The sequence below is a fragment of the Centroberyx gerrardi genome, chromosome 4 (genome assembly GCF_048128805.1).
Source record: "Centroberyx gerrardi isolate f3 chromosome 4, fCenGer3.hap1.cur.20231027, whole genome shotgun sequence".
Classification (NCBI taxonomy): Eukaryota; Metazoa; Chordata; class Actinopteri; order Beryciformes; family Berycidae; genus Centroberyx; species Centroberyx gerrardi.
This window is the reverse complement of record NC_136000.1, coordinates 28,168,755-28,195,180: the sequence shown is the minus strand read 5'-3', so window position 1 is coordinate 28,195,180 and position 26,426 is coordinate 28,168,755. Positions and strand designations below refer to the sequence as shown.

General features: G+C 42.4%; 1 protein-coding gene across 1 annotated transcript; it reads right to left on the bottom strand.

Moving 5' to 3' along the window:
- Positions 1–1,134: 1,134 nt before the first annotated feature.
- On the bottom strand, positions 1,135–25,888 carry bmal1a (basic helix-loop-helix ARNT like 1a). Its single transcript, XM_071895903.2, has 20 exons — positions 25,828–25,888; positions 16,642–16,823; positions 15,362–15,425; positions 14,258–14,405; positions 13,553–13,573; positions 13,282–13,314; positions 11,822–11,851; positions 10,937–11,094; positions 10,130–10,209; positions 9,556–9,648; positions 7,954–8,071; positions 7,581–7,730; positions 5,493–5,739; positions 4,911–5,017; positions 4,615–4,765; positions 4,389–4,468; positions 4,125–4,233; positions 3,328–3,421; positions 2,483–2,576; positions 1,135–2,098 (listed from the first exon to the last, which is right to left on the bottom strand). Exons 3-20 carry the CDS (start codon positions 15,405–15,407, stop codon positions 1,941–1,943), a joined length of 1,917 nt encoding a protein of 638 aa, XP_071752004.1. The 5' UTR covers positions 15,408–15,425; positions 16,642–16,823; positions 25,828–25,888; the 3' UTR covers positions 1,135–1,940.
- Positions 25,889–26,426: the final 538 nt, after the last annotated feature.

The following is a 26,426-nucleotide window of genomic DNA, read 5'->3' as shown; positions in this document are numbered from 1 at the left end:
CTGGATAGATGTATTTCTGCATGAAGATGGGTTTTTTTGCTGTAGCTTGGCCCAAACTGGAGCCCTCCCGTTGCTCTGACAAGCACAGAGAGCAAAGAATCAACTGTAGGAGGTTTACTGCCAGTTAACAAGGAGCTGGTGAAGTGTCATTGTTAGTGGATGAGGGGGGAAAAACACACCTGCACACCGAGCTGCTGCTTCCACCAGATGAAATGAACCTGATTTTTTCCATTATTGTCAAATGAATTGTAACAGTCATCAGAGCTGCACTCCAACTGTTATCTTTTCTCATGTCCCTTCCCTGCTGAGTGGAACTGAACACGCTGTAAAGACTTTGTGGCAAAATGTGTTTGAGAACAGACACACCGTACCGCATGAGAGAACAAAGCAGGTCATTGAGATTGCAGTTTGCAACAGCAATAACTGCATGATTTTTTTTTTTTTGGCTGGCATTAGAATGCGTGATCGCAACTAAATTCTTCAGAAAATACAACAGGTAGCTTTAGGTAGAATCAGTTGTACTTTTTAACTCGGGAGAAATTGGGTTCAGAATGTTGGCCTCAGAATAATGGAGCAAAATATGTCAAAACTACAGAAAATATAGTGATATGTTATGGTTATAATCAAATAATGGAAACGGCAGCTAAGTGGCTTTTTTCGACTAACAAGGTTTCATCCTCAGCCAGGTGCTGATAACTAGACGCTCTTGGGAAACTTTGTGGTTTGAGGAACTTTAACAGGGTCCATTCTCTAATCAAGGACCCCTAAGGATGTTCCAACTACTTTCCAAAGCATCACCACAGCCATCTTGGTATGACATAATCCTTTCTTTCTGTTGGCTACAAGAAGATTCTTTAAAATACAGTCACAGATCTTACAAAAGGGCCGTGGCGGGAGGCGGAAATCAGCTGCCCCTGACACCACTCCACCCCCCCCATCTAAGTCCCAAATTTCAACCACTGTCCTTGAAACGGAGCTGTCAGAGTCCTGTGTGGGTTAGGGTTGGTTGTGTGTTGACCTGGCGTGTGACAGGGCCCAGAGCCACCGTTAGACAGAGTTTAGTCGCTGAAGCGCTGATCGGCGGCCATGTCGGCGCCGCAAATCCCGTTTCACAGCCGCTGCCGTTAAGTAACTTGTGATTCCACGCTGGCCTATTTTCAGAGTGTTGGGCGGTGTTGTGGAGAGCCTTGTTACGCAGCCAACTGACACTGCAAAAAAGAATGATCTTAACAGGTCATTTGCTCTTATATTGAGTCTTAAATCTACACTAGGCGATATCTGTATGTAAAAATACACCAGCAACAGGGAAGAGAGTCCCATCCACACTAGTAGTTTTGCCCTGTTGACCTAAATTTAAGAGTGAAATCCAAACTGTCTCCGTCCAGAGAAAGCCGGACTCACCAGCGTTAGATCTTTTCCTCTCTCGTCTCTTTGGTATCTTTGGTATAAAGCATCACAGAGCGGCCGGAGCGTGCTGTGTGCAGTTTACTGACCTCACCTTACAGGATTTCTGGCTACTGAAGTTCAAATTTTTCTCTTGCTGCCATGTGGGGCCGCCAATGTGGAAAGTTACCTAGTGCAGCTTTAAAATCTGTGTTAAATGTTAAAATTAGCCAGTGGGAGGAGATAATTCCAATTATTTCAAATGCCATTTCACTCATCTCAAGACTTTTCCTGAGAAGTGACAATGACTAACATTAGAAAGATGTAAAACTGCCTCACCTCATTGGCAGACTACTTGATTTAAGAAAACTAACATTTAAGACTCAATAGTAGATTAAATGACTTGTTAAGAGGGATGTTTTTTGCAGTGTATCTCTTTAGAAGGGGCGGGAACCTGGCAGCCATCATACAACCCGACTGAACTCTCTCCATCAGTGGCTCTGGCGTTACGAGGGAGTCTCTCTCTCTCTCTCTCTCTGCTCCTCCTCCGCCGGACCTCACAAAGGCCAGGGCAGGTCGCTGAAGTCGACGGGCCCGCCCAGGCCGGCGTCCGCCTCCAGCAGGGACATGATGACGGCCATGGCCGCCTCGTCGTTGCTGGGGCTGCTGGAGCCGGGCTCGTCCATGATGTCTATGCTCAGGTGGGAGTTGTCGCCTGGACGGAGGACAACAGAGGAACAATTGGTTAGGTTCATTTGGGGGGAAAAAACATGGATGGAGATGAGAATACAGCCAGATAAACTCGATAAATTTGTACACAGATTTATACTTGTTTGTCAAAGAGTTGTACTTCTTCGATAAACACAACCATTATTCATTCAGCAGTATTGCGGTGTGTATTTATACACAGCTGAGTAACTCTAACTGGTGTGTGTGACTGACTGGTTGGATTCGGGGTATTCTGCTGTGAGAGAACAGTAAGTCTGCATGTGTTCGACTCAATCAAAATAGAACAGGCTGGATTAAGTTTATCCTATGGCATGTGTGTGTGTGTGTGTGTGTGTGTGTGTGTGTGTGTGTGTGTGTGTGTGTGACTCACTCATGATGGACTGGTTGGAGTAGGGGTACCCTATAGAGTCGGGTCCGGGGATGATCCCTGTGGTCGGCAGCTCGGGTGTCCCTCCGTTCTGAATCTACACACACGGCACACACAGATCGGTTTTCAGCGAAGACGGAAATTAGTGTTCAACCACAGAGGCTTACAGACACCAGTCGCATATCGCATTTCTTTCTGTTTCATTTCAGACATTTTGGCTTTTCCTCAAAGAACTTGTGTTGATGCCCACAGGAAAGAAGTGTCACATTTGAAAAGTTGCTGCCCTTATGAGAGAAAAACAACAAATTCTGCACATCAGATTCAAGTCGGTGGGGAAGGGAACGGAATCTGAATTTCTGATGTGGTAATAAATATGCATAACTGTCATAGATAAATATCAGTCAGTCAGTCTGGGGATTCAGTTAGACGTCTCTCTTTTGGTCTTTGGTGCATTTCAATTACAACAACCTCATTATATGCATTCTCCTACCACAGACAAAATGTCTGTTTACTTGGCAATATTTCAAAAACAGATTTTTTTAGGCCATCAGATGGTAGCCAATAACTTTCGGATCGGCAGAGTGGCGTCGAATTTTTCCAAATTGTGAATATCTTATTTTGAAATGAGACTCCTCACATATTGTTCCCGATCCACGGAGAAAGACAAGCACAGCTCAGGTTTCAACCGCACCAACGATTTGATATCCTGAGACCAACTAGCACACTCGCACACGGAAGAAGCATGACAGAAGCTCCAGTTTCGCATAACAAAAACCGATACTGTATGGAGAAGGAAGCTACGAGTGCGTGTGTGTGTGTGTGTGTGTGTGTGTGTGTGTGTGCGTTACCTTCTTGCCCCCTGGGGAGCAGGTATCAGGCGGAGGGGTGCTGGTGATGTTCAGGGGGCTGGAGCCACAGCTGGAGGGAGAGGAGCCTCGGATCCTGACAGAGAGAGAGAGATGTTTCAGTGTGTGTATTATACATTGCATGTACATGGATAAAAGCAGACCAAGGCTACATGAACACTGACGCAGAAAGTCATTATTCATTTTGGTTTCCCTCATGTGCCGCAGATCTGATGTCTTCTAATCAGTGTGAACAGCGAAAAGCTGCATGGATATGTGCTACGAAACTGCATCCCGAGGCATGAGACCTCCGAGCTCGTATCACAATCTGTCAGTGTTGCCATGACGACAAGTAAATGTTACATTATTCACCTGAGGCTGTTGTCATAATTTTGGTGCTACAGCAGCTTGGCTGAGCAGCGTTAGCATGGCGACGACGAGACACAACAATGGAAAGAAAGATAAACAGCCGACAGCGCACACTGAAACCGAAACACGTTGGAGACAAAAAACGAATGCTACGTCTTTGCTGTTATTCCGTGCACACGCGTCTTTTCAGCTGTCCGTTCATATTGGTATCAGATATGGGTATACGGGTTACATTCTGGAGTTGACTGAAGGATGTTCGGGCTGAGAATAAAATATTGGAATATTGCGTTTCACATATGACCGGGTTCTGATATCTAACTAGGAACTAGGCCGCAGGAGCTTTCCACTCAAGGACCGACAAAAGTCCAATTTCCTACCGATTACACTGCCTGGTTTGAGATTTGGAACATAGCGATTGCGTCTGCTCTCACCTCTGGATCTCCATCACTTCTTCAGCAATCATGCGGCCGATCTTGCCGGCTCCCGCTCTCGTGCCGCCGGGGATGCCGGGCACCGTCTGCAGCGCCCGCCTTCCTCCGCCTGCCAAACAACACACAAACAGCAAGGCAATCATGAAAAAGTGATGGGGGACATCATGCTTGGGGGCAAAATAGTTGAGGGACTATTTTTTCCATAAATCAGCCACACTTGATGGGCTGGTACGCCTTTATTGAAAGGTTCAGGTGGCGTTTTACCCTCTGAGGTGAGAACACTGTCCATGCTCTGTGGAGAGGCGGCAGATTGAGGGTAGTCTGAGCCTTCCATCATGGGACACCTGGAGAGGAAAACACACAAGAAGAAAAATCCTGAGTGTTTCCTTGACATTCATTTTGTTCATTCACAGGAAGAAAAATGTAACTACAAATTCATCAGCTGGCCTTATTTCTCAGCCTTCAAGAAAATACACAGATCGACACTTACGACACAACGGTGTTGGTAGAGACGATGTACTCCACCTCCTTGGTCCAGGGGTTCATGAAGCTGAACCATCGGCTCCTCAGCGTGATGAAGGAGCCGTCTTTGATCTTGAACTTGTAACAGTTGGTGTTGATCTTCTCTCTCATCTGTAGCACTGTGGGGGCGGAAACACAAATATGCAAATGCACACACACACACACCAAGGTAAGTTAGGCAAGTGTAGGACAAAGATCTGATTCACTCATCCATTGAGACCCATTTAAGTCCTTCACTCATTTTTTCATTTCCCTAGTCGGTACCTTGTCTGTGGCACTCTGCCAGGTGGCCGATGTCATCCTGGTGGAAATACTCATAGAAGGAGGTTCCCAGCAGCTCCTGGGGCAGGTAGGCTAGGATGGCTGTTGCTCTGGAGGGAAAAGGAAACAGAGGGAGTTTGGGTTTACTGGCAACTACTGGTTTCTGGCAAGTAAAACAATGGCAATCCAGGAAATAAATTCCCAGACATATTGATCGTCAGCAAAACTTTTGTTTAGCTATTTGGAAGGTCTGCGTTGAAACTCAGCAATGAATGACAGTCATACTCTCCAGGCAGAGGGACAGTTGAGGATTACGGTTTAGCTTTTTAGTCATTATACAACATGAAAAGATGGCAAAACAGTGTGGGCTGGCAGAGCAAGAGAAATAAGAGAAACAGTTCCATTGCCATTCACTCAAATGGAGGCCATCTGAAGAGACAGAGAGAGAAAATCGAATAGATGATAGAGTCCAGATGGGTAGTTTAAAAGTATGCAGCATTCAAAGGCTATGGAAAGGAAAAACGAAATATGTCCACACACACACACACAATCTGCTAAACTCCCCCACATTCTCCCGCTCCTCACCTCTGGTCCACGAAGACGAATTTGCCGTCGATGGCGTGCCGGGAGACGTACTCGGTGGGCTTGACACGGATGTCGGCCAGGCTGGGCTGGGGGACGATGTGGGGGTGCAGCCGGCCGATGGCCACCAGGCAGCTCAGGTTGCAGCCCTCGTTGTCGGGCTCGTTGTCCTCGTCGAGACCCATCTTGGTGGGAGGCCAGCTCTTCAGGTAGCCCGTACTGTGGATGGTGCAGAAGCTCTTGCGGTCCGCTGCGGGGAGAAGGGGAGCGGAGAGCGAGGGAGAGAAAGAGAGACAGAGAGAGAGAGAGAGAGAGAGGGGGAGTTAGAGGTTATAATTGGTGGTAGAGTTGGTGGGAGGCCATCCCATACTGTGTGGGTGACGAAGATGCTTACGGTTCACTGAAGAGAAAGGCAGGGGGGTGTATTGGTATTGGTATTATGAAACAGATACTCCCTGCCCTCGGTTCTGATTAGCTGAGTCACGCATGTGAACAGTAAGTGCATGTAATGTAATACAACATAAGAAATTAAACGCGATCCCATTCACATCTTTCGGTGAAATCACACAAACATTTGCGTCTTTTCTTATTACAATGGGGTGTCACTCCACTAGCTGTGCTGCTGTAAAGCCTGGCCTATATTGCTGACTTATATATATCCAAATATATTTATAGGTAATATATATTTTTATATGGTTAATATATTTATAGGACACAAGATAGGAAGTCAGCTTGGGTGAATGCTCAGGGTCGGCCTAAGATATATATGAACCAGTTATTTAAGCTTGTCACAGTCTAAAGTGTTCCTGGTTATTGATCGCTTTAGAAATCCACATTTCCTGCCCCGTAACATGAATGTGATGATTTAGGTCAAGATACTGTATCTCCAAGTGACTCCGAATGGTTGAGCCAGTTCAGAAAACAACTGTGTGTTTTTCCCATTTGGCACACAAAGCACAACATCAGGGGGAGGAACAAAGTTTTCCTCTATGAAATATTCATCTGAAACACTAAAAAATTCAACATGAATGGTGACACAGCCGATGTTGGGCTGCGTGACTGTGCTTAAATGACCTGCAAAAGTTCTCCTGACTAAAGACATTCAGTTTACACTCCAGCGGCTCCCATCGGGTAACGAGCAGAGCAAACATGCAGCCGGCCATATGCTCTATCTGTCCTGAGGCGGCTGCGGCTCAAACCAGGCGACGAGCTGAGCAGAAAATGGAAGTGCAAAGAGATAAAGACTTGAGATATTTTGATAAAAGCGAGGTCTCAACAGCAGACCGGCAATTCATATCGATCTTGATAATGTGGGGTTAATGGGGTTCAAAGCGGAAGTGCTCAAATGAGACGTCAAGTAAAAAAAAACAACAACAAAAAAAACAGTTGTCTGAAGATTTTTTAAATAATGGAAATAGGTCAGTATCAAAGTATGCATTTGCATAATTTGCAGGTTTTTTTTATATCTGCAAAACCTGGTCAAATATGAGAGAATCCATGTTGTCTTCTGTTTTTACTATTTATCGTGCTTATCCATCTTATCTATTGGTGATTTATGAACTGTGTGGTTATGTCTGTGTTCTTTAGCTCTTTAACTCCAACCCTAAACTATTACATGCAAGATTGTATTTTTAACAGACCTGCCTAGTTAAATAAAGGTTAAATAAATAAATAAATAATGGTGTCTGAAGAGGCGGACTTCCTTGGTTGTGTAACGGCGATGCTCCCATGCTAACTGAGGTGTGCTTCCTGGGTCTAGCGGGGGATGTGACACTAAAAATAGACAAGGAGGAAAACCAGGAAAACGGGGAGTCTTCCTTTTCATGTGAACACAAAGAGCCACCTGATATCCTGAAATTAATTAAGTTATATCCCTGGTGTAGTGCAAAGGAGGATGGGGTGAAGGGCTTTCGACTGGGACTAAAACATGAGAAATGTCAGGGGAGACGCTTTCAAGAGCACAGAAGCAGGGAAAGAGCTGCTTAATAAATGTACAAAATCACATTGACTTCCATTGAATTACGGAAGCATGACACCATCGAAATGCCATTTCCTTATGACTTTAACACTTTAAAAAGAATAGTGCCGTACCTTTCTTCTTAGAGCAGGTGGAGGGAAAGTCTTTGTCCTCTACTTTGACAGAAGGCCTGTTGCACTTCATCCTGCAGAAGAACGACCGCCTGGCTCCGGAACAGAGTCGGGACGGACCGGGGGTGATGTCTGTCTTCACTGGAAGACCGGCTGGAAATACACACAACATTTTGAGTCTTTTAGTACCTTGAAAAGACCTAATTATTGTGATGACAAGTAGTATCTGATAAGAGTACTTTTAATAGAACACTTGTAGGGACACTGCAGATTTAGACATAAGGTCAGAGGGGAAGAGAAGGAGAGCCTGCATGAGAAATCATCACTAACCAGCTTCCTAATTCTATAAAACGTGTGTGTGTTTGTGCTCGCTTACTTTTAGCGTCGATGAGCCTCTCGCGGGGGGCCGTGTCGGAAGAGGACAGTTGCTCTTTGACTTTGGCAATGTCCTTGGGGTGAAGGTAGTCAAACAGACTCTGACCTATCAGGTCGTTCTGGAGAGAGGTGGGAAAGAGATAAAATAATATGAGAGAGAGAAGGGAAATGAAAGGGGGAATGGAGGGACAGAGAGAATTGAAGAGAGAAGGTTGGCACTAGGCATAAACTGATGAAGTGCAGAACTAATGACATTTGCTTCCTAGTAATAGGTAATCCGATAGTTTAAATGTTGGCCTAATAGTTTATTTCCATTAGTTTTAGTAACATTCAAGCTTCCTGGAGCAAGATCTAGTCTGAAGGGAAGACAATCCACAGCTGCCTCTAGTATTTCACTGAGTTTTGCTGTGTAGAGGTGCACCAAGTATCTGTAGTATCAGAATCAGTGCCAATTTAGCTCTAAAGAAGCTCACGAAGCTCATACTCAGCAAATGAAGCCGTCCCGATATCAATAGTTCAATGAGCTGCGCTTCGGTGCAATAAAATACTTTTCTAGCAGGAGGAAAAATGTCTGCAGCGTGGCAGTTCTTTGATCTCAGTGAAGCAAAGTACCAGCTGTGCCAAGCTAAGGTGTCTGGAGATGTGAAGCAGCTTCCTCAAGCCAAAGATGGCTGGAATAATACTGGAAGTGAGGCGTTTCCGCCTTCAAAATAAAAGCATAAAATCTGTCACCGTCACTTTTGGTAAAAATGGTGTAAACGGGGCTTTTTGGGAAAAGAAAATCTCCATTCACTATAGAGCCGCTTCAAATATATTCACTTAGGTTCTTTCCATTACTCAAAAACTGCAGCTCTTGTTCATCAATATGGATTTCATTCTGAATTTTTGACTGGAAGGCGTTATTAGTGCTTGAGCTGAGCACTCAATAAGAGCCACGTTCGCTTGTGATACTTTTCAAGGCGCATAACTTAGTAACATTATGAATATGTATTTTCAGTGCATATTTTGATTAAGTGAAGCACTTGTTTCTGCAGTTTTATAATAGGCCAATAACAGGCAGCATGAATTAAAGTTAACCGAGTGATCCTCGGATGAGTACTCGCATCGGCCGACTCATCAGTTCTGACAAATTGGAATCGTTGCACCGCTACTGCTGCGATTATTGCTACAGAAAATATGTAATGTGGTGGCTTTTCCGGGAAACCGCGGGGCAATTTATGTCTTTAATTTGCAGTAAAACTGCTGGGATATGCAGAAGTTCCAAGTCGAATAGGAAGTTGTGATGGTCTGCTGCTTGACAAGAGCTTTAATTAGACTATTCACTGTGGTAAAATTCTGCTGATTTGGGAAATTCACTGTTCTTTGCATTATCAAAAAAGATATAAAGGGTTTTCTGCACAAAGAGTGGAAATAGGTAAAAACTGCAAGCCTTTGTTTAGGGAATAACTGACTTCGCATGAAAGAAATCACAAAAGTCTTGAATGAACTACATGTAAAAGATTTTACAATGACTATATACAGTAGTTGGCTGATTATGATTACCAGTCTGTTGACAAGACAGTTTCTTCATTACCGTGCACTGTCACTGTCACTGTCAGCATACCTGGCTGTAGTTGAGAATCTTGTAGACCGACTCAGATACAAAGAGGATCTTGCCACGATCACACCCAACCACAAACAGGAAACCATCAGCAGCCTAGATTGATCAAACACACAGAAAACACTGAAATATACTGATGGGGTTTTCACAAATGTCTTGTCCTCATAATGTGTCAAGTCTAAGTGACAGTGACTTAAAGTTAGCTGTTTCTGCTGTTGACTAATCAGCAGAAAAGAGTCTCATATGATCAGAAGAATATGAGACAAAAGAACAGACTGCCAGCTTTTCATTATGGGTCCCTATTTTGATATCAGGATACGTTTTTCAGCTCCATAATGCATATTTTGCCTTTTTTTGTATGACAATAAATGCTTCAATATAATGTTACAATGATTCAGTGGAAAACCTTTTGAAGCAATGCAAACAGACAATACTGTATTTAACTACGACAGAGATACATGAATGACTACACAGTGCAGTATCAAGAAAAAAGTACTGTTGCATCTACATTACTTCAAAATGTTGCCTGACAGTGCTTCATGACCTTTAGATGCCTAATCCTCGGTACTGGACTCACCCTTAGTATCAAGTGCTTCAGTTCATCATCTGAGAGGAAAGAAGGCTTGTAGTTGGCCTCTGTGTAGGGGTTGGCTGCACCTAAAGACAACAGCAAACACTCATCTCACACCCGTGCGTATTCTTAAGTTACATCTTAAATGTGGCAAAACAATTTCAGAATGACTATATCCCTTCACTTGCACATGATATCACTTTGCATCCCTCCCAGAACCATTCAGTGAGTGAAAGCTGTAATCTGCTATTTTTACATTTACTTCAAGTCAACTATGAAAGAATTTCGTAAACTTAAAGGTCCATTAAGTAAGACTTGAAATGGTTATTGATCAATACCAATGACTCAGCGAGTACTGGGCCAGGTGCTGAGATTTCCGGCTCTCAAAGCTCACTCTCCAGGCATAAACTCTTGGAAACAAGCGCCCCTCCTCCACCCATCCCATTTTCAACTGCTCAGAGATGGATGACGGTGCTACGAGTGAGCGACTGCCATCACAATACATTTTGTTCCCTAACCAAAAGCAATGACAAAGCAGTATTATTTTGCATGGTGATATATCACTTTTTATATCACTTTTTCACTAGACGTTTCTGTTGGCTCTAAATTAGCCAGCTCTCTCATCTGTATGACAAAATGGGACTTCTTGCAGATCCACTTGTCACTTCAGTTTGTCTAGTTCGTGTCTGTCTCTCTCTCCATCCAACCACCCCCAAGCAGTCCTGTGCCTCCGTACAGTCCCGACCATTCAACTTATTGTTTACCTATCCCTCGGTGCACCCATCCATAGCTGCTCTACTACTTCCTCCTCACCTCTGAGTGTCTTCATGTGCTGGACGGCCATGCGCAGGACGGTCAGCTTGTCCAGCTTGCGGGACATGGCGTTGCAGGTGGGCACCAGGGACGCCAGCTCGTCGATGAAGCTGTTCATCTTGTCCCTGCGGCGCTTCTCGATCTGGCTGTGGGCCTCTCTGTGGACAGGGAGAACCGCAAGACGTTAGCAGGCAGCTAGCCGTTAGCATACACTGATTACACTCCTGGCTTCCTCGCATAATATCCAAATAAGTTCTCTCAGTTATGTATTTCGGGGCACTTTACCTGTTTTATAAAGAATCCTAAAACTACACAGAGCAGCAAACCAAGATGAGGCAAGTTATCCGTCAGCGTCTGGCATCCTTGTAAAAGAAGCTGCTCTGTGAATTATCCAGCATCTCGCAATCTAATCTAGCATGATACAAATGAGCCATCGAAGTACCGAGAAAACGTTGCTCTTCAGACGGAAGGCAAAATGCCGACTTAGGCGTCCTGTCTGTCCTTCAGGACTGTAAGAACACATCCTTGCGTCTATCCAACCTGTCTGCTCTGCCTTCACTTCAATCTTGGCTACACCAGCCGCTATGAAAAGGAGAGTTCTTTACACAGAGGAGAAAGAGAGCCTGTCATTAGCCATTAGCTATGCTCTTACAGTCCCTTAGTTCCACATAATACTCTGATCTATACACTTCAATGTATAAAGTTTCGCATTATCAACGTACACAAAGCTGCCTCTGTCTCCGATCGGACGGAGTGACATTTAATTCATGTCGGGGAGATTAGAGGGCCGGGGGTATGAGTGAGAGGAAGAGGGGAAGAAAGAATGATACAGTATGTGAGAGAGAGAGAGAGAGAAAGGTAAAGGTAAAGAAGGAGGTTTGATACCTGGCATTCTTTATCCGGCCCTGTTGGTCACTGGAAAGACAAACAAAGAAAGATTAGAGAGGGAGTATTGCGAAAGGAAACTCCTCAGAAGGTAAAAAAACCCCATAAATCTCACGGTTTGAGGTTCGAGCCATGGCGGCAGATTTATGAGACAGAAAATATTTTAAGGAGCGAGGACGGGGTCAGTGAGGGGCGGGGTGGGAACGGAGCCACGGCTGGGACAGAAAACCTGTGACCAGCCAACCCCGTTTGTTGTGTTTAACGACATAAGAGCTTATGCAACCAGATAAAGCTGTGGGCTATGTCTGACTGTGCATAATGATGCAATACAAATATTACATAGCGTCTGATTAAACTTTTTTTACATTGACCCCGTCTCTCTATCTCTCTCTCACACAAGCTGATATAACATTGTAACAGTAACAGGGCATAAAGCAAAAAAACACTGTGAGCCTGAAATGTTCCTGACAGAATTTTTTTTTTTTTTTTGGGGGGGGGGGGGGGGGGGGGGGGGGGGGGGAATAGTCAGCACACTGCACCATCGCACCATTTATTTCTCTATTTCTCTATAAAACTAGTCCAATAACAGGAACAATGAAAACAATTGACACATTTCTGTGCTGAATGAATGAATATTCAACATCCAGCATTATTATTCTATAAACCCCTAGTGCAATAAGGATAACTGTGGAGCCCCCCAGGGGTCACCTGGTACAACAAAAAGAATGATGGGAAATCAGTGGGCACGGTTTTCTTACAATTTACTCCTAAACCGTGCCCACGGATTAGTAAACCATGCACACAGATTTGTAATATCTACATTGATAACATCAAAGAGGGACTTTTAGGCCTATATACAGTGAGCCAGAGCCATTACACACCGCTTGGCATATATAGCCTATAGTGAGCTGTAATAGCCATTAGGCACCTAGGCCTATATGTGAACCATAACCATTGATTGATCACATCAGTAGGTCTAATTTATGATCCGATGTGTGTTTTGGTGACAATATGAAACCCATTTACTCCCTATAAATCATGCTTGTAGAAAAAGCATGTTAGTTAAATTGTATATGCAACTCTGTGGGCCGCTGTGGTGTCCCTGTTTGACGTTATCAATGTACATATTACAAGTCCGTGTGCACGGTCTACTAATCTGCGGGCATGGTTTAGGACTCCGTGCGCACTGATTACTAATTCGAGGGCACGGTTTACTAAAAACCGTGCACATGAAGCCGTGCGCGGTTTACCAATCGGTGCCCGTATGGATTTCCACATCAATTCTTTTTTTCTTACCAGGTGACCCCTGGGGGGCTCTGTAGAGAACAGCCAAAGCAATGCCACATTGCCACGAGGTCTTTAAGCCCTGCAGCAAGGAGAGTTCCCACTAATGTGCGTGCTTTCCCTCTGCAGTTGTGATTAAGTTGAACATTTTCACAATTCTAATGACAGCATCTTACCTTCCCAGTTTATCCTTGTCTGGGTCCATGTCACTAAAGAGAAAAAGACAGGTGATGTTAGTTTCAAACACTCAACCGTTACACTTCAGAAATGTTTAACTCAGCAGAAGGTAATAAAAGAGTTCAGCGGGTTCAGTGTTTTGTTTTTTTTCCAGTACATTGATTATTCCACGGTGTAAAAAACAGTCGATCGCAGGCCTTTGCCGCTTGAGCTCTTGACATATTGAACTTTGCAATAAAGCTATGAGCATGAAGCCGTGTTTGAACTTACTCGAATGAGAAGCCATCGATTCTGCAAAGAAAAAGAAAACAAAAGGTGTTAAAAAAAGCAACATTTTCTCAGTGTTGAATAATGCACATATTTTGATAACGATTACATGACTAATGGATTCAAAAACACAGTAAAGTTTGGTTCCACAAAAACAGCTGTGAGGTTTATGACTACAATGAGGTCAGTAATCTTCTGTCCTTCTCTCCTTCTTTCTTTCCTTCCCTCTCCGTCTTTCTTCCTTCCCTTCCTCCCTCTCACCTTTCTTTGTTCCTTTTTCCTGGCTCTCTCTCCCTCCTTTCTCTCCTTCCTCCCCTGTTTCTTTCGTTCCTCTCCTTTCTCACTTTCGCTTTTTTCTTTCGCTACCTTTCGATCACCTTTTTTTCTTTCCTTCCTTCCATCCTTATTTTTTTGTCTCCTTCCTTTCTTTTCTTGTTTTCGCTCCTTTCTTTGCTCCCCTTTTTTCTATTCCCTCCTTCCTATCTTTTTCCCTTTCTTTACCTCGTACCTTGCTTTTGTTTCTTTCCACCTTATTCATTTCTTTCCCTTTCCATCCTGACATTTTTTTCTTTGCATATTTCCTTCTTTCTTTCCCTCATTCCTTCCCTTCCTACCCCCCACCCTTGTCTTTCTTTCTTTCCTTCATCCCCTCCTTCTTTCTTTCCTCCATCCCTCCTTCCCATCCTCTCCCTGTCCCGGCCTCCTTACTGGTAGTCGGTGGTGCTCCCCTTCCTCTTGCGGGTGTAGTCCATGCCGGGTGTGCTGATGGAGCTGGAGATGAGGTCGGTGGAGCCGGGGGACATGAAGTCGGTCATCGTAGACGAGATGTCCATCCTTTGGTCTGCCATCAGATCATCTGCAGCACAAAGACAAACACCTCTGTTATTCACCCAGGGTATCCAACCGGCTTTTTGACTTCATCATGAGGGGTACTTCATCATGAGAGGCTCAAATACTTCAGTACCAGATAAGGTCTGTACGGGATGAGTCATTTTATCTTTATTTACCACACAACTCAGTGGCAAGGAATTCCTAAGCAAGGTCAAAGGTCAAGATCAAAGAGGAAACATCACCAGTGGGGTGAGTTTCACGCATGGACAGGGTGGGGGACTGAGTGCAACAACATCCTTCAGGGGCAAAGATTACAAAACATCCGGAATCTCTACACACGTAATAAACACTGTTGGAAATAATTCAGAGATCTCATGCATGGAAAAGAGGGGAGAAAAAAAAGATACTGGACGTTTCCCAAAGACAGACTGAAAAACACCGGCCTGATGTGTTTAAAGTCGAGATGAAACGGCATTTCGAGAGTATCTAACTTCCGTATCATGACGTATTTCCGAGTGAAACAGGAAAGACAGGCGGGACATAACGTTGGGAGGAATTTGATTTGAACGTTGAAAAGTGGGTGTGTCATAACACCCGAAGACACACCGAAGTACCATGCTGTTGCTAGCTAGCTAACTAATGAATCTTAGCCTCTTAGCTCTGTGCGCTAAAAGTTGAAGATTGATTGATGGGTGGATGTCATGATATTATTGGTTGAAATTAGTTACGGGCATGCTTACTTAAGCACACGGCATATTTTGTTTTACAGGAAGAAAACATGATTGAATTTTGATATAAGAATACAATGAAATTGATTTTTGGTATTTTTTTTGGCATATATTGTTAAATAGGTGCACAGTATGACCGGGGATGTGATCTAAAAGGGTTAAAAAGGCATTTTTCATTTCATCTCGTCTTTAAAAATTTAAAAGGCAGGGAGTGTCCCCGCACAAGGCCAGAAAATTATAATGTCACACTCACCACAGATGTTCATCACAGCCTCTGTGTTAAAATCATCTCCTTCCATCCACTCTAGAGCCCTCGACTGTGGACGCAACACACAAAACCATCACGTTTGCAACAATGAATCATCAGTGAGGTCATTTTGAAATTGTGCAATAAAAACAAGCGTGTGTGTTTGTGTTTGTGTTGCCTGGACACCGTGGGCAAAACATGGCATCTAGATCAAATGTGGTGGGAGAATAAACAGGAAGCAGCTATTGTCTGCATGTATACATCTCAAATTATTTTTTTCCCCAGGAGAAATAGGCCATACCATATTCTTTTCATGAAAGAAATAAACCTGAGTGGTGATGTGTTGTGTGTGTGTGTCCCAATTACCCAATTTCAACCCACAAAAGTAATCAAAGTGACTTCAACTGATATTTTCCCAGCTGAATTTGACCCAGTTTTGCACCGCCTAACCACTTTCAGAAATGCTGACAATGACTCAAGACACTATAATCCTGCTTAAAGAGCCTTCCCTTTAGCTGGCTACCTAGTTAAATTATTAGGTTACTTAAATAGATAGGACACAGTGTAGTAAGTGATTACATTTAGGGCTTAATTTGTGTGCAAGAACATATCATTTCAGTGGGTGCTAGCGGCATGTTATGGAGACCAAATACAGCACCAGTTTATTGTTGACTATAATGTACTTAAAATTAGAAAAGTGTGATAATCATGTGATGTTTACTTGAATTGTCTATATTTTCATAAGATTTAGGTTTGCTAGTGGGTATTAATCCAGTGGTTGAAGCTTAAGACATTGATGTTTTGAGAAAAAATTGCAGTTAGTCCTGTTCCTAGTGCCCATTTGGTTGAATGGGCAAAAACCTCCCAACTTGCCAGTGCTGGTAAGTTGACCAATATGAATTGGTAATTTACTGAACCAATTTATATTACTCAAAGGAAAAATCTGCCCTGAAACACTTAAACAGTGTTAAAAAAAACACCTTTGATTGAAAGCAACAAGTTTACTGTCCTTCTCTGGGGGCTGCTGAAATCATTCTGGGAAATGTAGGAAATCACTAACCGAAGTGGAAGTAGACAAAGCAGTTGAGGTAAGAGAGGAAAAGTATCCGAGGGTCGATTTTTCCTTTAATATATTCCACTCACTGGCAGTTCTCACAGGAAGCAGAGTGAAGCTATACACTAGATCAATAGGTCTTTCTTGATTCTATTCAGCCTCTCTGAAATATGAGTTGGAGCAGACTGTACATACAGAACAGGGCTTGTCAAGGCTCAGACGGTTCAGGTACCTGGATAGGAAACTGGAACAGGCCTCCTGGATTGGCCCGGTGTCGTCTGGATCAGCCTGGTCTGATCCGGTCTGGTCTGGTGTCAGTCTGGTTTGATTCTGTTTGACCTAGTTTCATCCGGTTTGATGTTGTCTGCCCTGGTACGATCTGGCCTTTAAGCAACTGGTGTAACTGGTCTACCTCTGGAGAGAGATGAGGAGAAACGACAATGTCAATAAGGTCTGATGCTTTGTTTGATTTACAAGCGCAACACACTAACAGCTCTCTTTGACAAATCTAAAAATAAAAATATACAAAATACAAGAGATCAGAAAAATAAACAAGACCACATTAAATAAACAATCAGCATCTACAGTTTGGCAAAGCCAAGCAAAAGCAAAACATGGCACACATTCAAATAAATCAAGAGAACTCCTCTTATTATGTTTGTTACAGCTGACCTGAAAAATGGAATAACTGAATCTAGGCTAATTGGATCGTTTCCTGGAGTTTGCTCTATTTGGTATGCAGATGAAAGCTAAAAGCAGATTTCTCTATTTATGCGCTGACGTGTAATTTCCATGACTAGATATGATGATGAATATGATTTTGCAGAGTGGCTGCTCTATACTGTAACCTTGAAGGAAAACACTTCAAAGCTTCTTGCAGATTCCCTTAAGAGTATTAAGTTGCTATCCCTGCCATCTGTGATCACTGTGCCATGAATGTGAAATTTAACCCTGAATTTGAAAGTTTGTGTTAATCAGGATTAAATGTTAGCAAAATCTCATAACCTAGTGTGGCTATGAGATCCTAGAAGCCTCAGCTCTGGACAGGTTTCCTTTCCAGCAGGACTGGGTGATACGGAAAACATTAATATCACAACAATCCTAAGAAATAATCTTCAATATTGATATAACATCATCTGCAAAATCACATGTTAAATAGTCAAATTGATGTTCATCACATTAAACTGCATGGCAATCTCATCATAGATCTCATTTTGCGACAGATTTTATTTGCTTTTTATCATTAAATTAGACAACAGAATTGTGTATCATGATAAATCTATATTACTTCCTCACCAATATTATTCTACTGAAAGATAGGATAATACTGATTATTGCCCAGTCCTACTTTCCAGGCCACATTTCCTTGACCTAACAGAGATTTTTGCTAGACATTTAAGGAAAGGTATTTTTTTTATCAGTTTTGGGAGTATGGATATAGGTAATTCGTACTGGGAAAAAAGGTTTGCTTCATGACCAATTTCCAATGTTACGTTCAACACATGTTGTGCTTTTATATCATGACAGAAGAATAGTACCAAAGTTGTGCACCATTTGCTTTTATTGGGTGAGAAAAAAGCCCAGAAATTAACTTCCACATTCACAAAAACGGTCCTCATTCCATAGTAAGAAGCACTCATTACATCAGCAGTTTTTCTTAACACACTCCATTCAGACTCACTGGCTTTTAGGGAAATTAACCCCAATAAAGAATTTATGTGTGTTATTCCTATGATCTTGAATAGGCCTAGCTTAGTTTAGATTTACACACACGAAAAGGTCTTTCTGGCCAAGACTGTATCTGTAATTGAATTAAAAGGTGATATTGTAGCACTTTAACACTGCCATCTGCTATTGGCTGATCTTTGGTGCCAGGTGTCACCTTCTATAGAGTACAACAGGTGGTGACATCAACTGGGTCAGGCTTTATATCACGCAGGCTTTATATCATGCAGATTTGGGTTAAGTTACTGTTTAATCACCATTCCCAGTGTCAACATGTAGCTCTGGATACAATAGCCTATTCAACTTTTATAAGAGTAATTTGTAGATTTAGAAAATTGTGAACAACTTTATAGTAGAAGACATTTATTGTACATCAGTGTAATTTTATTCCTTGCATGTATTAAATCTTGGCTCTTTTGTGTGTCTTTTTTCCTGCAGACATATCCTGCTCTGCAGTCCTCCCTCCTCTTTAGATACTATCAGCCTGTCTAGATAGATAGATACTTTTTATTTGTCCCCGTGGGGAAATTGGTTTGCAGCAAAATCACAAGGCATTTCATCACATCACAAAGTCACCAGTAGACATACTCGAACATACCCATGTCTTTCACTGCATGATTCCCCTGAGACGGCTTACTCATTTGTTTGCGACTAGTTGCAATTCTGAGAAGGCTGAATGAGGCCACACTGTAGACAGACTTCATGAATAGGCCTACATGTTGTGGTGGTTACAGGTCAACATAGTCCTACTTATAGCTGTCTGTTATACAGCCCAATGGACACAAGTACACAAGATCAAAGTCAAAGACATGTCATGTGTTGTTCCTCTTCCTCCACCTCAGTACACTGAGCCATTAGGTGGGTTAGGTTATATAAATCTGGCTTTACATTGTGCATTTTCAGTTTCTTGCAACTTCTGAGTTACATAGTAGAACCAGGTATTGAAAATCATGAGTTTGCCTTGTATCCTTGTACAAGCACTTAGCTATGATAGTTTGACGAGATGCCCTTATACAGTCACAGTTTATCAGGAGTCTGTCAAAGCAAAATTTCTACCTGGTTCACTTCCCTACAGTGTCCATAAACGCACCTGTTTAGAAACATACACAGTGTAACTCTGACTAGTCTAACAGATAGACACAGTCTCTACCACTATGCAAGCAGATTAACTCTGGATTGCACTGAAGGGAGACATGTAGCCAAACTGGGTGACCATACCTAATAAATCCATTGACCATCAGTTACAGTCATTAAATTAAATTAGAAATAGTTTAGAGAAGTTATTTTAAAACATTTAGGCCCATTTCAAAAATAAAAACAACATAAAGATAAATTACTAACGAAATACACACATTATGAATGGTAGGCTATATAATGTTAGACCTCGCTAAATAGATGGTGTAAACATGTTATGCTATTTCGGTCTATTGCAGAAAATAGTGCTAGGAAAAGCTAAGGAAGCCTAGGGCTAATTTTATTTTATTTAATTGGCTGCCTGCTTGTTCTACTGATTGTTTTAGAACTATTGAATAAGTGATAGGTTGGCCAGTTGGCCAAGCAGCAAGGCACCCAATAAATAAGGGAAAGTTTAAGTGAGATTTGGGGAAGACTGTAAGATCGCACAAGCTTTATGGGGGAAAAAATAATAATAATAATAATCATGGGTTATTGGAAGCCATTCTGAAACCCTGATTGTTTCCTATAAGCTATCAGAAAAAAACGCTTTGGTGGGTCACCTAAACGTTTAATCTGCAGGAAACCCACCCTGGGAGGGAGACCGGACAGCAGTGATGCAAAATGTGAAGCTCGAGAACCATTGTTGAAGTAGTACTAGGTCAGGACAGGCTGGGCAAGCTCTTTTACTGGGACAAAGCTCTGGGCTAGAAGGGGAAAACCACTGTGTCATGATTGAACACTGAAAGGAACTGGTGCCGGAGTGGAAACTGGGTCAGCCAGTCTCTATGGTCTCAAACCAGCCAGCCTCATTTCCATCTACCACCTACTTCTACTTTGTCAGTGAGTCAGCAAGCCATTCAGCTTCATTTCCCTATTCTACATTCTACACCCACTCAGTCAGTAAGTAAGCAGCCAGCAAGCCTGTCAGGCAGCCTGTCAACAAGCCTAATACAGTTGGTCAGAAAGTGAGGCGGTCAATGAAGTGGCCAGTCAGCAAGTTTCTCAGCCACCTGCACAATCTCCCCAGTCACAAACGCTTCCACCCTGAGAGTCAGCAGTCAGCCAACCAGTCAGTCAGTCTGTGAATCAGTTAAGAAAATCATGTGGTCGGTCCATCAATAAAACAGCCAGCCAGATACTCATATCAGTTTGTTATCCACTTATCCACAAAAATCAGCAGTTGGCCAATCAACAAGGAAACAGTGGTCATTCTTATTCCTGTCAGCCTCTGAGTTCACAGCTAGATTTTGGCCTATCAGATCTGTGCCTACACAACCTGCCTCCTCAACCTTCATCAACCTTTTTCCATTGGGGCACTTTCTCCATTATTATGCCTCTACTGCATTTAATTTCAAGGCTAAACACATCAATTTTACAGTCAGAAACGCACAGATCAAGATCTTGGAAATGCCTGGCAACATAACTCTCTGGTAATAACACATGGGTGGCTGTAGCAAAAAGCCTCCCTGCCAAAGCTGTAGGCCGATTCATACAGCACCGTTATTAAGTTAGCTTTGCAACAGGACAATTATTTAGTTTGGTAAATACAGCCTAAATTATATGGAGAATTTTAGCATAGGTATCACTTAAAGGTCCTTCATTTAAGACCACGTGAAATGGGAAATTACTTTTGAGTTGTTAAGCAAGCTATTAATATAAGCAAGGAGCAATTATAATATAATTGCTCCTAGCTATAAGGTAGCAGGGATGTGCATAAGTCTATTTTCTGTCACACTACCGAGGAGCATTCAGAAATGTTGTCATGCTAGTTTGGCTCAGTCCAACTTCCTTGCATGTAAAAATAGCTAGAAGCTTATGGCATTGTGGTGGAGCCATGCTACCTTACACTGAACTTGATTGCCCTTTACTGTCTTGAAGTTTGCCCACACTGGGCTTTCGTGTGGCTTTGTTAAAGGATAATTGCGGTCATTTTCAACCTGGGCCTTATTTTCCTAGTTTTTGCCATCATGATGATTGATTGTGTTGAAAATTTCATCACTTATTTCACTGCAGAGCGTTCATACCTCCACGTCGCTGGACGAGCTGTCAATCCCAACACACATACACAGGGCCAAAACAGTAATCTCCAACAGTATCAATCACAATCCAAAAAACGATTAAAACACGTCCTTTCAACACAATAACTCTCACACTGCAATGGCACCTTACATCCAATGTCCGATTATCCATCGGATGTTCAGTAAATACGAACTGCCGACTGTGAATAAACATCACATCAACCTCTTAGTGGTAATTACAAGTAGGATATGTGGGAATTTATGGTAGGCTGTGATATTTCCCACCTGACATAACAAATTGTGTAAATGTGTCAATACAAGAAGTAAAATATAGCAGCAAATCCACCAATGATGGTGGTCCAAGGTATGAAAAATCACATTTATCAGTTACATTCACATTAATACAATCAACCATACTCACAAGACCGGCAGCAAGCAAAGTCAACAAGGACGTGTATGAGCAAATCAAATGGACTGTTATGACTGAAATGTGATAATTGTTCAATTGCAGTGATTTAAAGATATGTGTAACTACAAGTGAGTGCTATTGTGTTGAAAGGACATGTTCTAATCACTTTTTAGGTTCAACTGTTGACGATTACTGTTAGCCTTGTGTATGTGTGTTGGACAGCAGCGCTCCCGGCGACCTGCCTGGAGGTATGAATGCTCTACAGTGAAGTAAGTGATTAAATTATCAATACAATCAATCATCATGATTTCATGAAGTGTTTCACTGGGTCTGTAAAATCACAGTATGATGAGATCCAAATAAGTGTGCAGCCTCATTGAGTAATAACTTAGATGACTGTAGGTTAAAAGCTGGTTCATCATTGTGATGTCAATGAAATTTCAGGACAAACTGACGCGACTTGAGGCAATCAAACACCAGTTCAAGCAATGCCATACACAGGCCTGAAAGACCATGATAGAATTGACAGGCAACATTTTAAGTAAACATAAATGGGCAAGCTATGATTAGGGCTGTCAATTTCCCCTGAAAATCAAATTCAAGTATGAACTGACTGAAATGAGTCAAATTCGACTACATTTGACTATTATGGTAAAACTTACATAATATTAACACATGAAAGCAGAGCAGAATGAACAGAAAATGCATTCTAAACATATCAAATTCTACCCGGAGTTGATTCACAGTGTGCCGTCTTTCTGTTATTGAATTTCTTATTGTTGTTACTGATTTGAGTTGTTCTGCTGATTCTTACTTTTTACTGAGGGGAATCATCATTAAATGTTTTCTGCCATGATGCTGCTAGCAAGCGTTTTTTTTAAACAAACTAGCAGGCTAGTAGAAGAGATTGCAAGAGCGTCAGAGAGTGAGAGTCTATGCAGCCAAGAAGGCATGGGGAAATTAATTATTTTTTGACATTCGACTGAATACTGAAATTCGTTCTGACAGCCTTAACAAACAGTATTTTTACCCATCTTCCTGTATTGTTGAACATTACACTCCACCAAGTAAAACCGGCAGAAATTATTATTCAACATTATCAACAATGTCGGGAAAAGAATCAATTAGCATTTCCCATTGTTGATTTGTTAAAGTTACTCAGGCCTACTTCCTCTCTAACCTTTCATTTGTATTTTAAAAATAGCTTATGCACACAGTAGTTTTGAGGATGACGGGCCCTCAAACAAGCCTTCAAAACAAAAGACTTAAGTACAGAAAATTGTGGGAACTCTTCAAGGAAAAGTAAATAAGTAAATATTGTGCAAGATCGACTTGGCTTACTGCAGCAGTACAACAAGCATGCTCCAATACACGAAAAGCAAAACATCTCGGTGTGCAAGATGGCAAAGCATCTTCACAGTACATGTAAATCTGCTACGTTAGCACAGTGTTAGCATAGGTGCTCATTGTGTGAAATAACTTTAGATACCAGGGTTTCCACCGGACATTTATAGCAGGGGCACAATACCCTGATACATTCTAAGCGCTTCCACCAACGTCAGAAAAATGAATATACTTTTCCCCCAATAGAACCTTATGCTCAGATGACATCCAAAGAAATGTCATGGAGGCCCTAGTTCACGCAGGAAAGACCGGGTACCGGGGGACTCAGCTCAGTAAAAACAGTTGCAATGTCGGGGAAAAGCAGAGTTTATTAAGTAATTTGAGGTGTCTGTCTGGATCACAACAGATTACTATAGATTACAGTGGGTGGTTGTAAAAAACGCAACACAGTGAGTTGAAAAATACGTGGGCTCTAAATTTTGAATACATCATCATATTACCCAATCAATTTCCTTAGTAAGAGAATGTACTGTCGACTAGGAGTTGTATAGACGGCAAGACAAACAAGCAGAGAGTAAAGCAAGGTGTGGCTGACAGAGCCTTTGTAGTTATAGGCAGGATAACCTAAATCAGTACAGACTGAGCATCACTAGGCTTGTATTGGCTTGACAACTTACAAATCTAGAATCTATTTTATTTTTTGTGTGTGTGTGTGTGTGTTAAATGACTAAGTTTCTGGTATATTCAATAGAGATTTTTTTTTGTTTTCATACTCATTTCAGATGTGCCAATTGTGGATGCATTTGATACCAATGATGCCATGTGGCCATCACTGGTGGCTTTAGACACCTCTACTGGCTTATCAAATATGAAATTGCACATCACACTAATTGCCAAGCCTTGTTTGACTTGGAAAAGCTCCTTGGTTGCGGTTAGCCTATTCATTACTGGCACCGCTGCTCGCCCGTCCCTCTGAGGCACTTTTTAAGTCATTTCCTCGGGGAAACCCTGGATACAAAATTTTCATTATGACATACACAAACATATTTAATGTTTAAGCAAAATACTGTTGTTGTACACTGCAGAGCTCTCAACAGATACTAATACAGAATAGAAGTCGTTTACATCAAAAATTTTACCTGCCAACATTTTTTCCCCAGTGTTCCCTTTAATTTTTGCCATATCTTTGATCTTTCCACTCTCACTTTTCCATGGATGCTTGTTTCCTTGTTGAGAGCTGGTATTGAGTCTCACCTTCCTGACCAGCAGGATGGTTAACAGCAGCCAAACCAACAACATTTTAGGGTTATTACCACCCTGTTGGATTCACTTCAAACTGCTCTTATCACAAACGTCTTCGTGGCAAACTAGGAGCTAATCAGTACATATAAGGGCTAATAATGTGGGGCTACCTGACTATGAGCAACAACAACGCTGTCAGTCCAAGTCTTAAGTTCACGGCGGATGTCTGTGTTGATGAAAAATAATACATAATTTAGTGATGTTTTTAAGAGAAATTAGGTTTGTGAACTCTACTTTTCAAAAACCCAGAGAAACACAGTGCTTGTTAACAATCTAGCAATAACCATGGCAATAAAAATCATGCAAAATAAACATGAAAAAGAAAGCAATTATTAGCATAAACTGTAGATCAATGGCTACCACACAGTTTTTAATATCAAGGATGCCCAAATAGATCCACAGTAGACCATGAACCCCCATTTGATAAGAATGACCATCTCTATATACCAGTATAGACCGGTATATACTGTAGTGATAACCATAGTGGGGAGAGTGAAACTATGATCAGTACAGTCATCCTTAGACATTAACTCGTTGCTCTCATTTCTACAGGGTGAGACAATAGTTAAATATAACTATTCCTCATCTTGCTGGGGACCTTCTGAAACCCCCTAAAGGAGCCCTGAAGGTCCCTGGACCCCACTTTGGGACCCACTGCTGTAAAAGTACAAAACAAAAGACACTGCTGTGCATGATGCACGACGAATGCCAGTCCCCAGAACCTGATATCACATCATGATCATCTTTTGGCAATCACTGCGGAGAGAGGGAGAGACTGCAGAAGAGAGGAGAGGTTGCCACATTTCCACTGCCAATGCCAAGACTGTGTCACGACATTTCATGACCAAACATGAGCCAAATGGTCTCGTAAAGGCCAGAGTTTTGTTATGGGTTACTTCTGCAGCCACACATGCTACTGTGTTGTTCGAAAAGATACACGACGGAGGCTTTGAAGTTACTGGTAGAGGGATGGATGCTGTCGAAGAAACCGTGTACCAGACACCAAGGCCTGTTTACATGGGCTAGCCCAATGGTTAGCATTGTTGACTTATTCGTTCGCATTTAGGTTACGTTAGTTAACGTTAAACAAGCCTGCCGACCGGGACTTACCTATACATAAGACCCTCCCGTGAGCCCCGGTAATTCCTGACAACATTTAATGCTCGCCTGGCAGAATGTGGGCGGTTTTCCACCCTTTTATCCATGACAGCATATAGCCCCGTTGGCTAATATTAGCATACAGTGGCTAGCTGAGGAACGGTAACTGTCAAGAAAAATGGACTTGGCCAGCGAGCTAACGTCCCTCCTCCTGCTCTAGAAAACCACATTGACATGACCACAGCGCAGGGAAAACATCGACGCTAGCCATCATGGATAAAAACCCAACAAACTCATCGAGGTGCATTATCGATAACTAGCGGAGTCGTTTTCGTGTTGTACTTACAGTGGATCCAATGCGATAGGTCTATCCATTTAAAGTCGCTGGGTAAAATGTAATAGCAACCCTCAGAACTGTGACATAAACGATTTTCAATCGGTGACCCAGTTTCTCTTCACCGTCATGCCTGTCGGACCACTAACCTAGTTTTTCAGCCAATGGCGTTTGGGGAACCACCGTAACAGCCGCTCTAGCCAATCAGAAAACAGTTCAGGTCGGGAAAATATGATGGGCGCGCTAGTTGGCCAATGACGGCCAGGATGGAACGGAATGCAAAAGCGAGTTGTGTGTGTGTGTATGTATGTGTGTGTGTGTGTGTGTGTGTGTGTGTGTGTGTGTGTGTGTGTGTGTGTGTGCGCGCGCGCGTGGTTATGCACGCGCGTGTGTGGGTGTGTATAAGGAGAACATTCTGCATTTAGTCATTTAGTAGGTTATTAGGCTTACAGCACGAGTTGGCCCTTCGCCTAATTGCCTAATGTTTGAGACTCCATTTCAGATGGATTTATGTTGACCCCTGGTGTATTCACCTTCTTATACGGAATGGGGAATATAGGAGAAAATGTTTAGATGATAATTATTACTTAATGTTATTGAATACCTTGTAG

Excerpts from the sequence above, each read along its gene's own strand:
- bmal1a (XM_071895903.2), bottom strand. The coding sequence starts at position 15,407 with ATGGAAGGAGATGATTTTAACACAGAGGCTGTGATGAACATCTGTG. Across the intron at positions 8,072-9,555 it reads AGATTCTCAACTACAGCCAG|AACGACCTGATAGGTCAGAG; the intron begins GTATGCTGACAG and ends ACCTCTCTCCAG. Across the intron at positions 3,422-4,124 it reads GAAGTGATGGAGATCCAGAG|GATCCGAGGCTCCTCTCCCT; the intron begins GTGAGAGCAGAC and ends TCTCTCTGTCAG.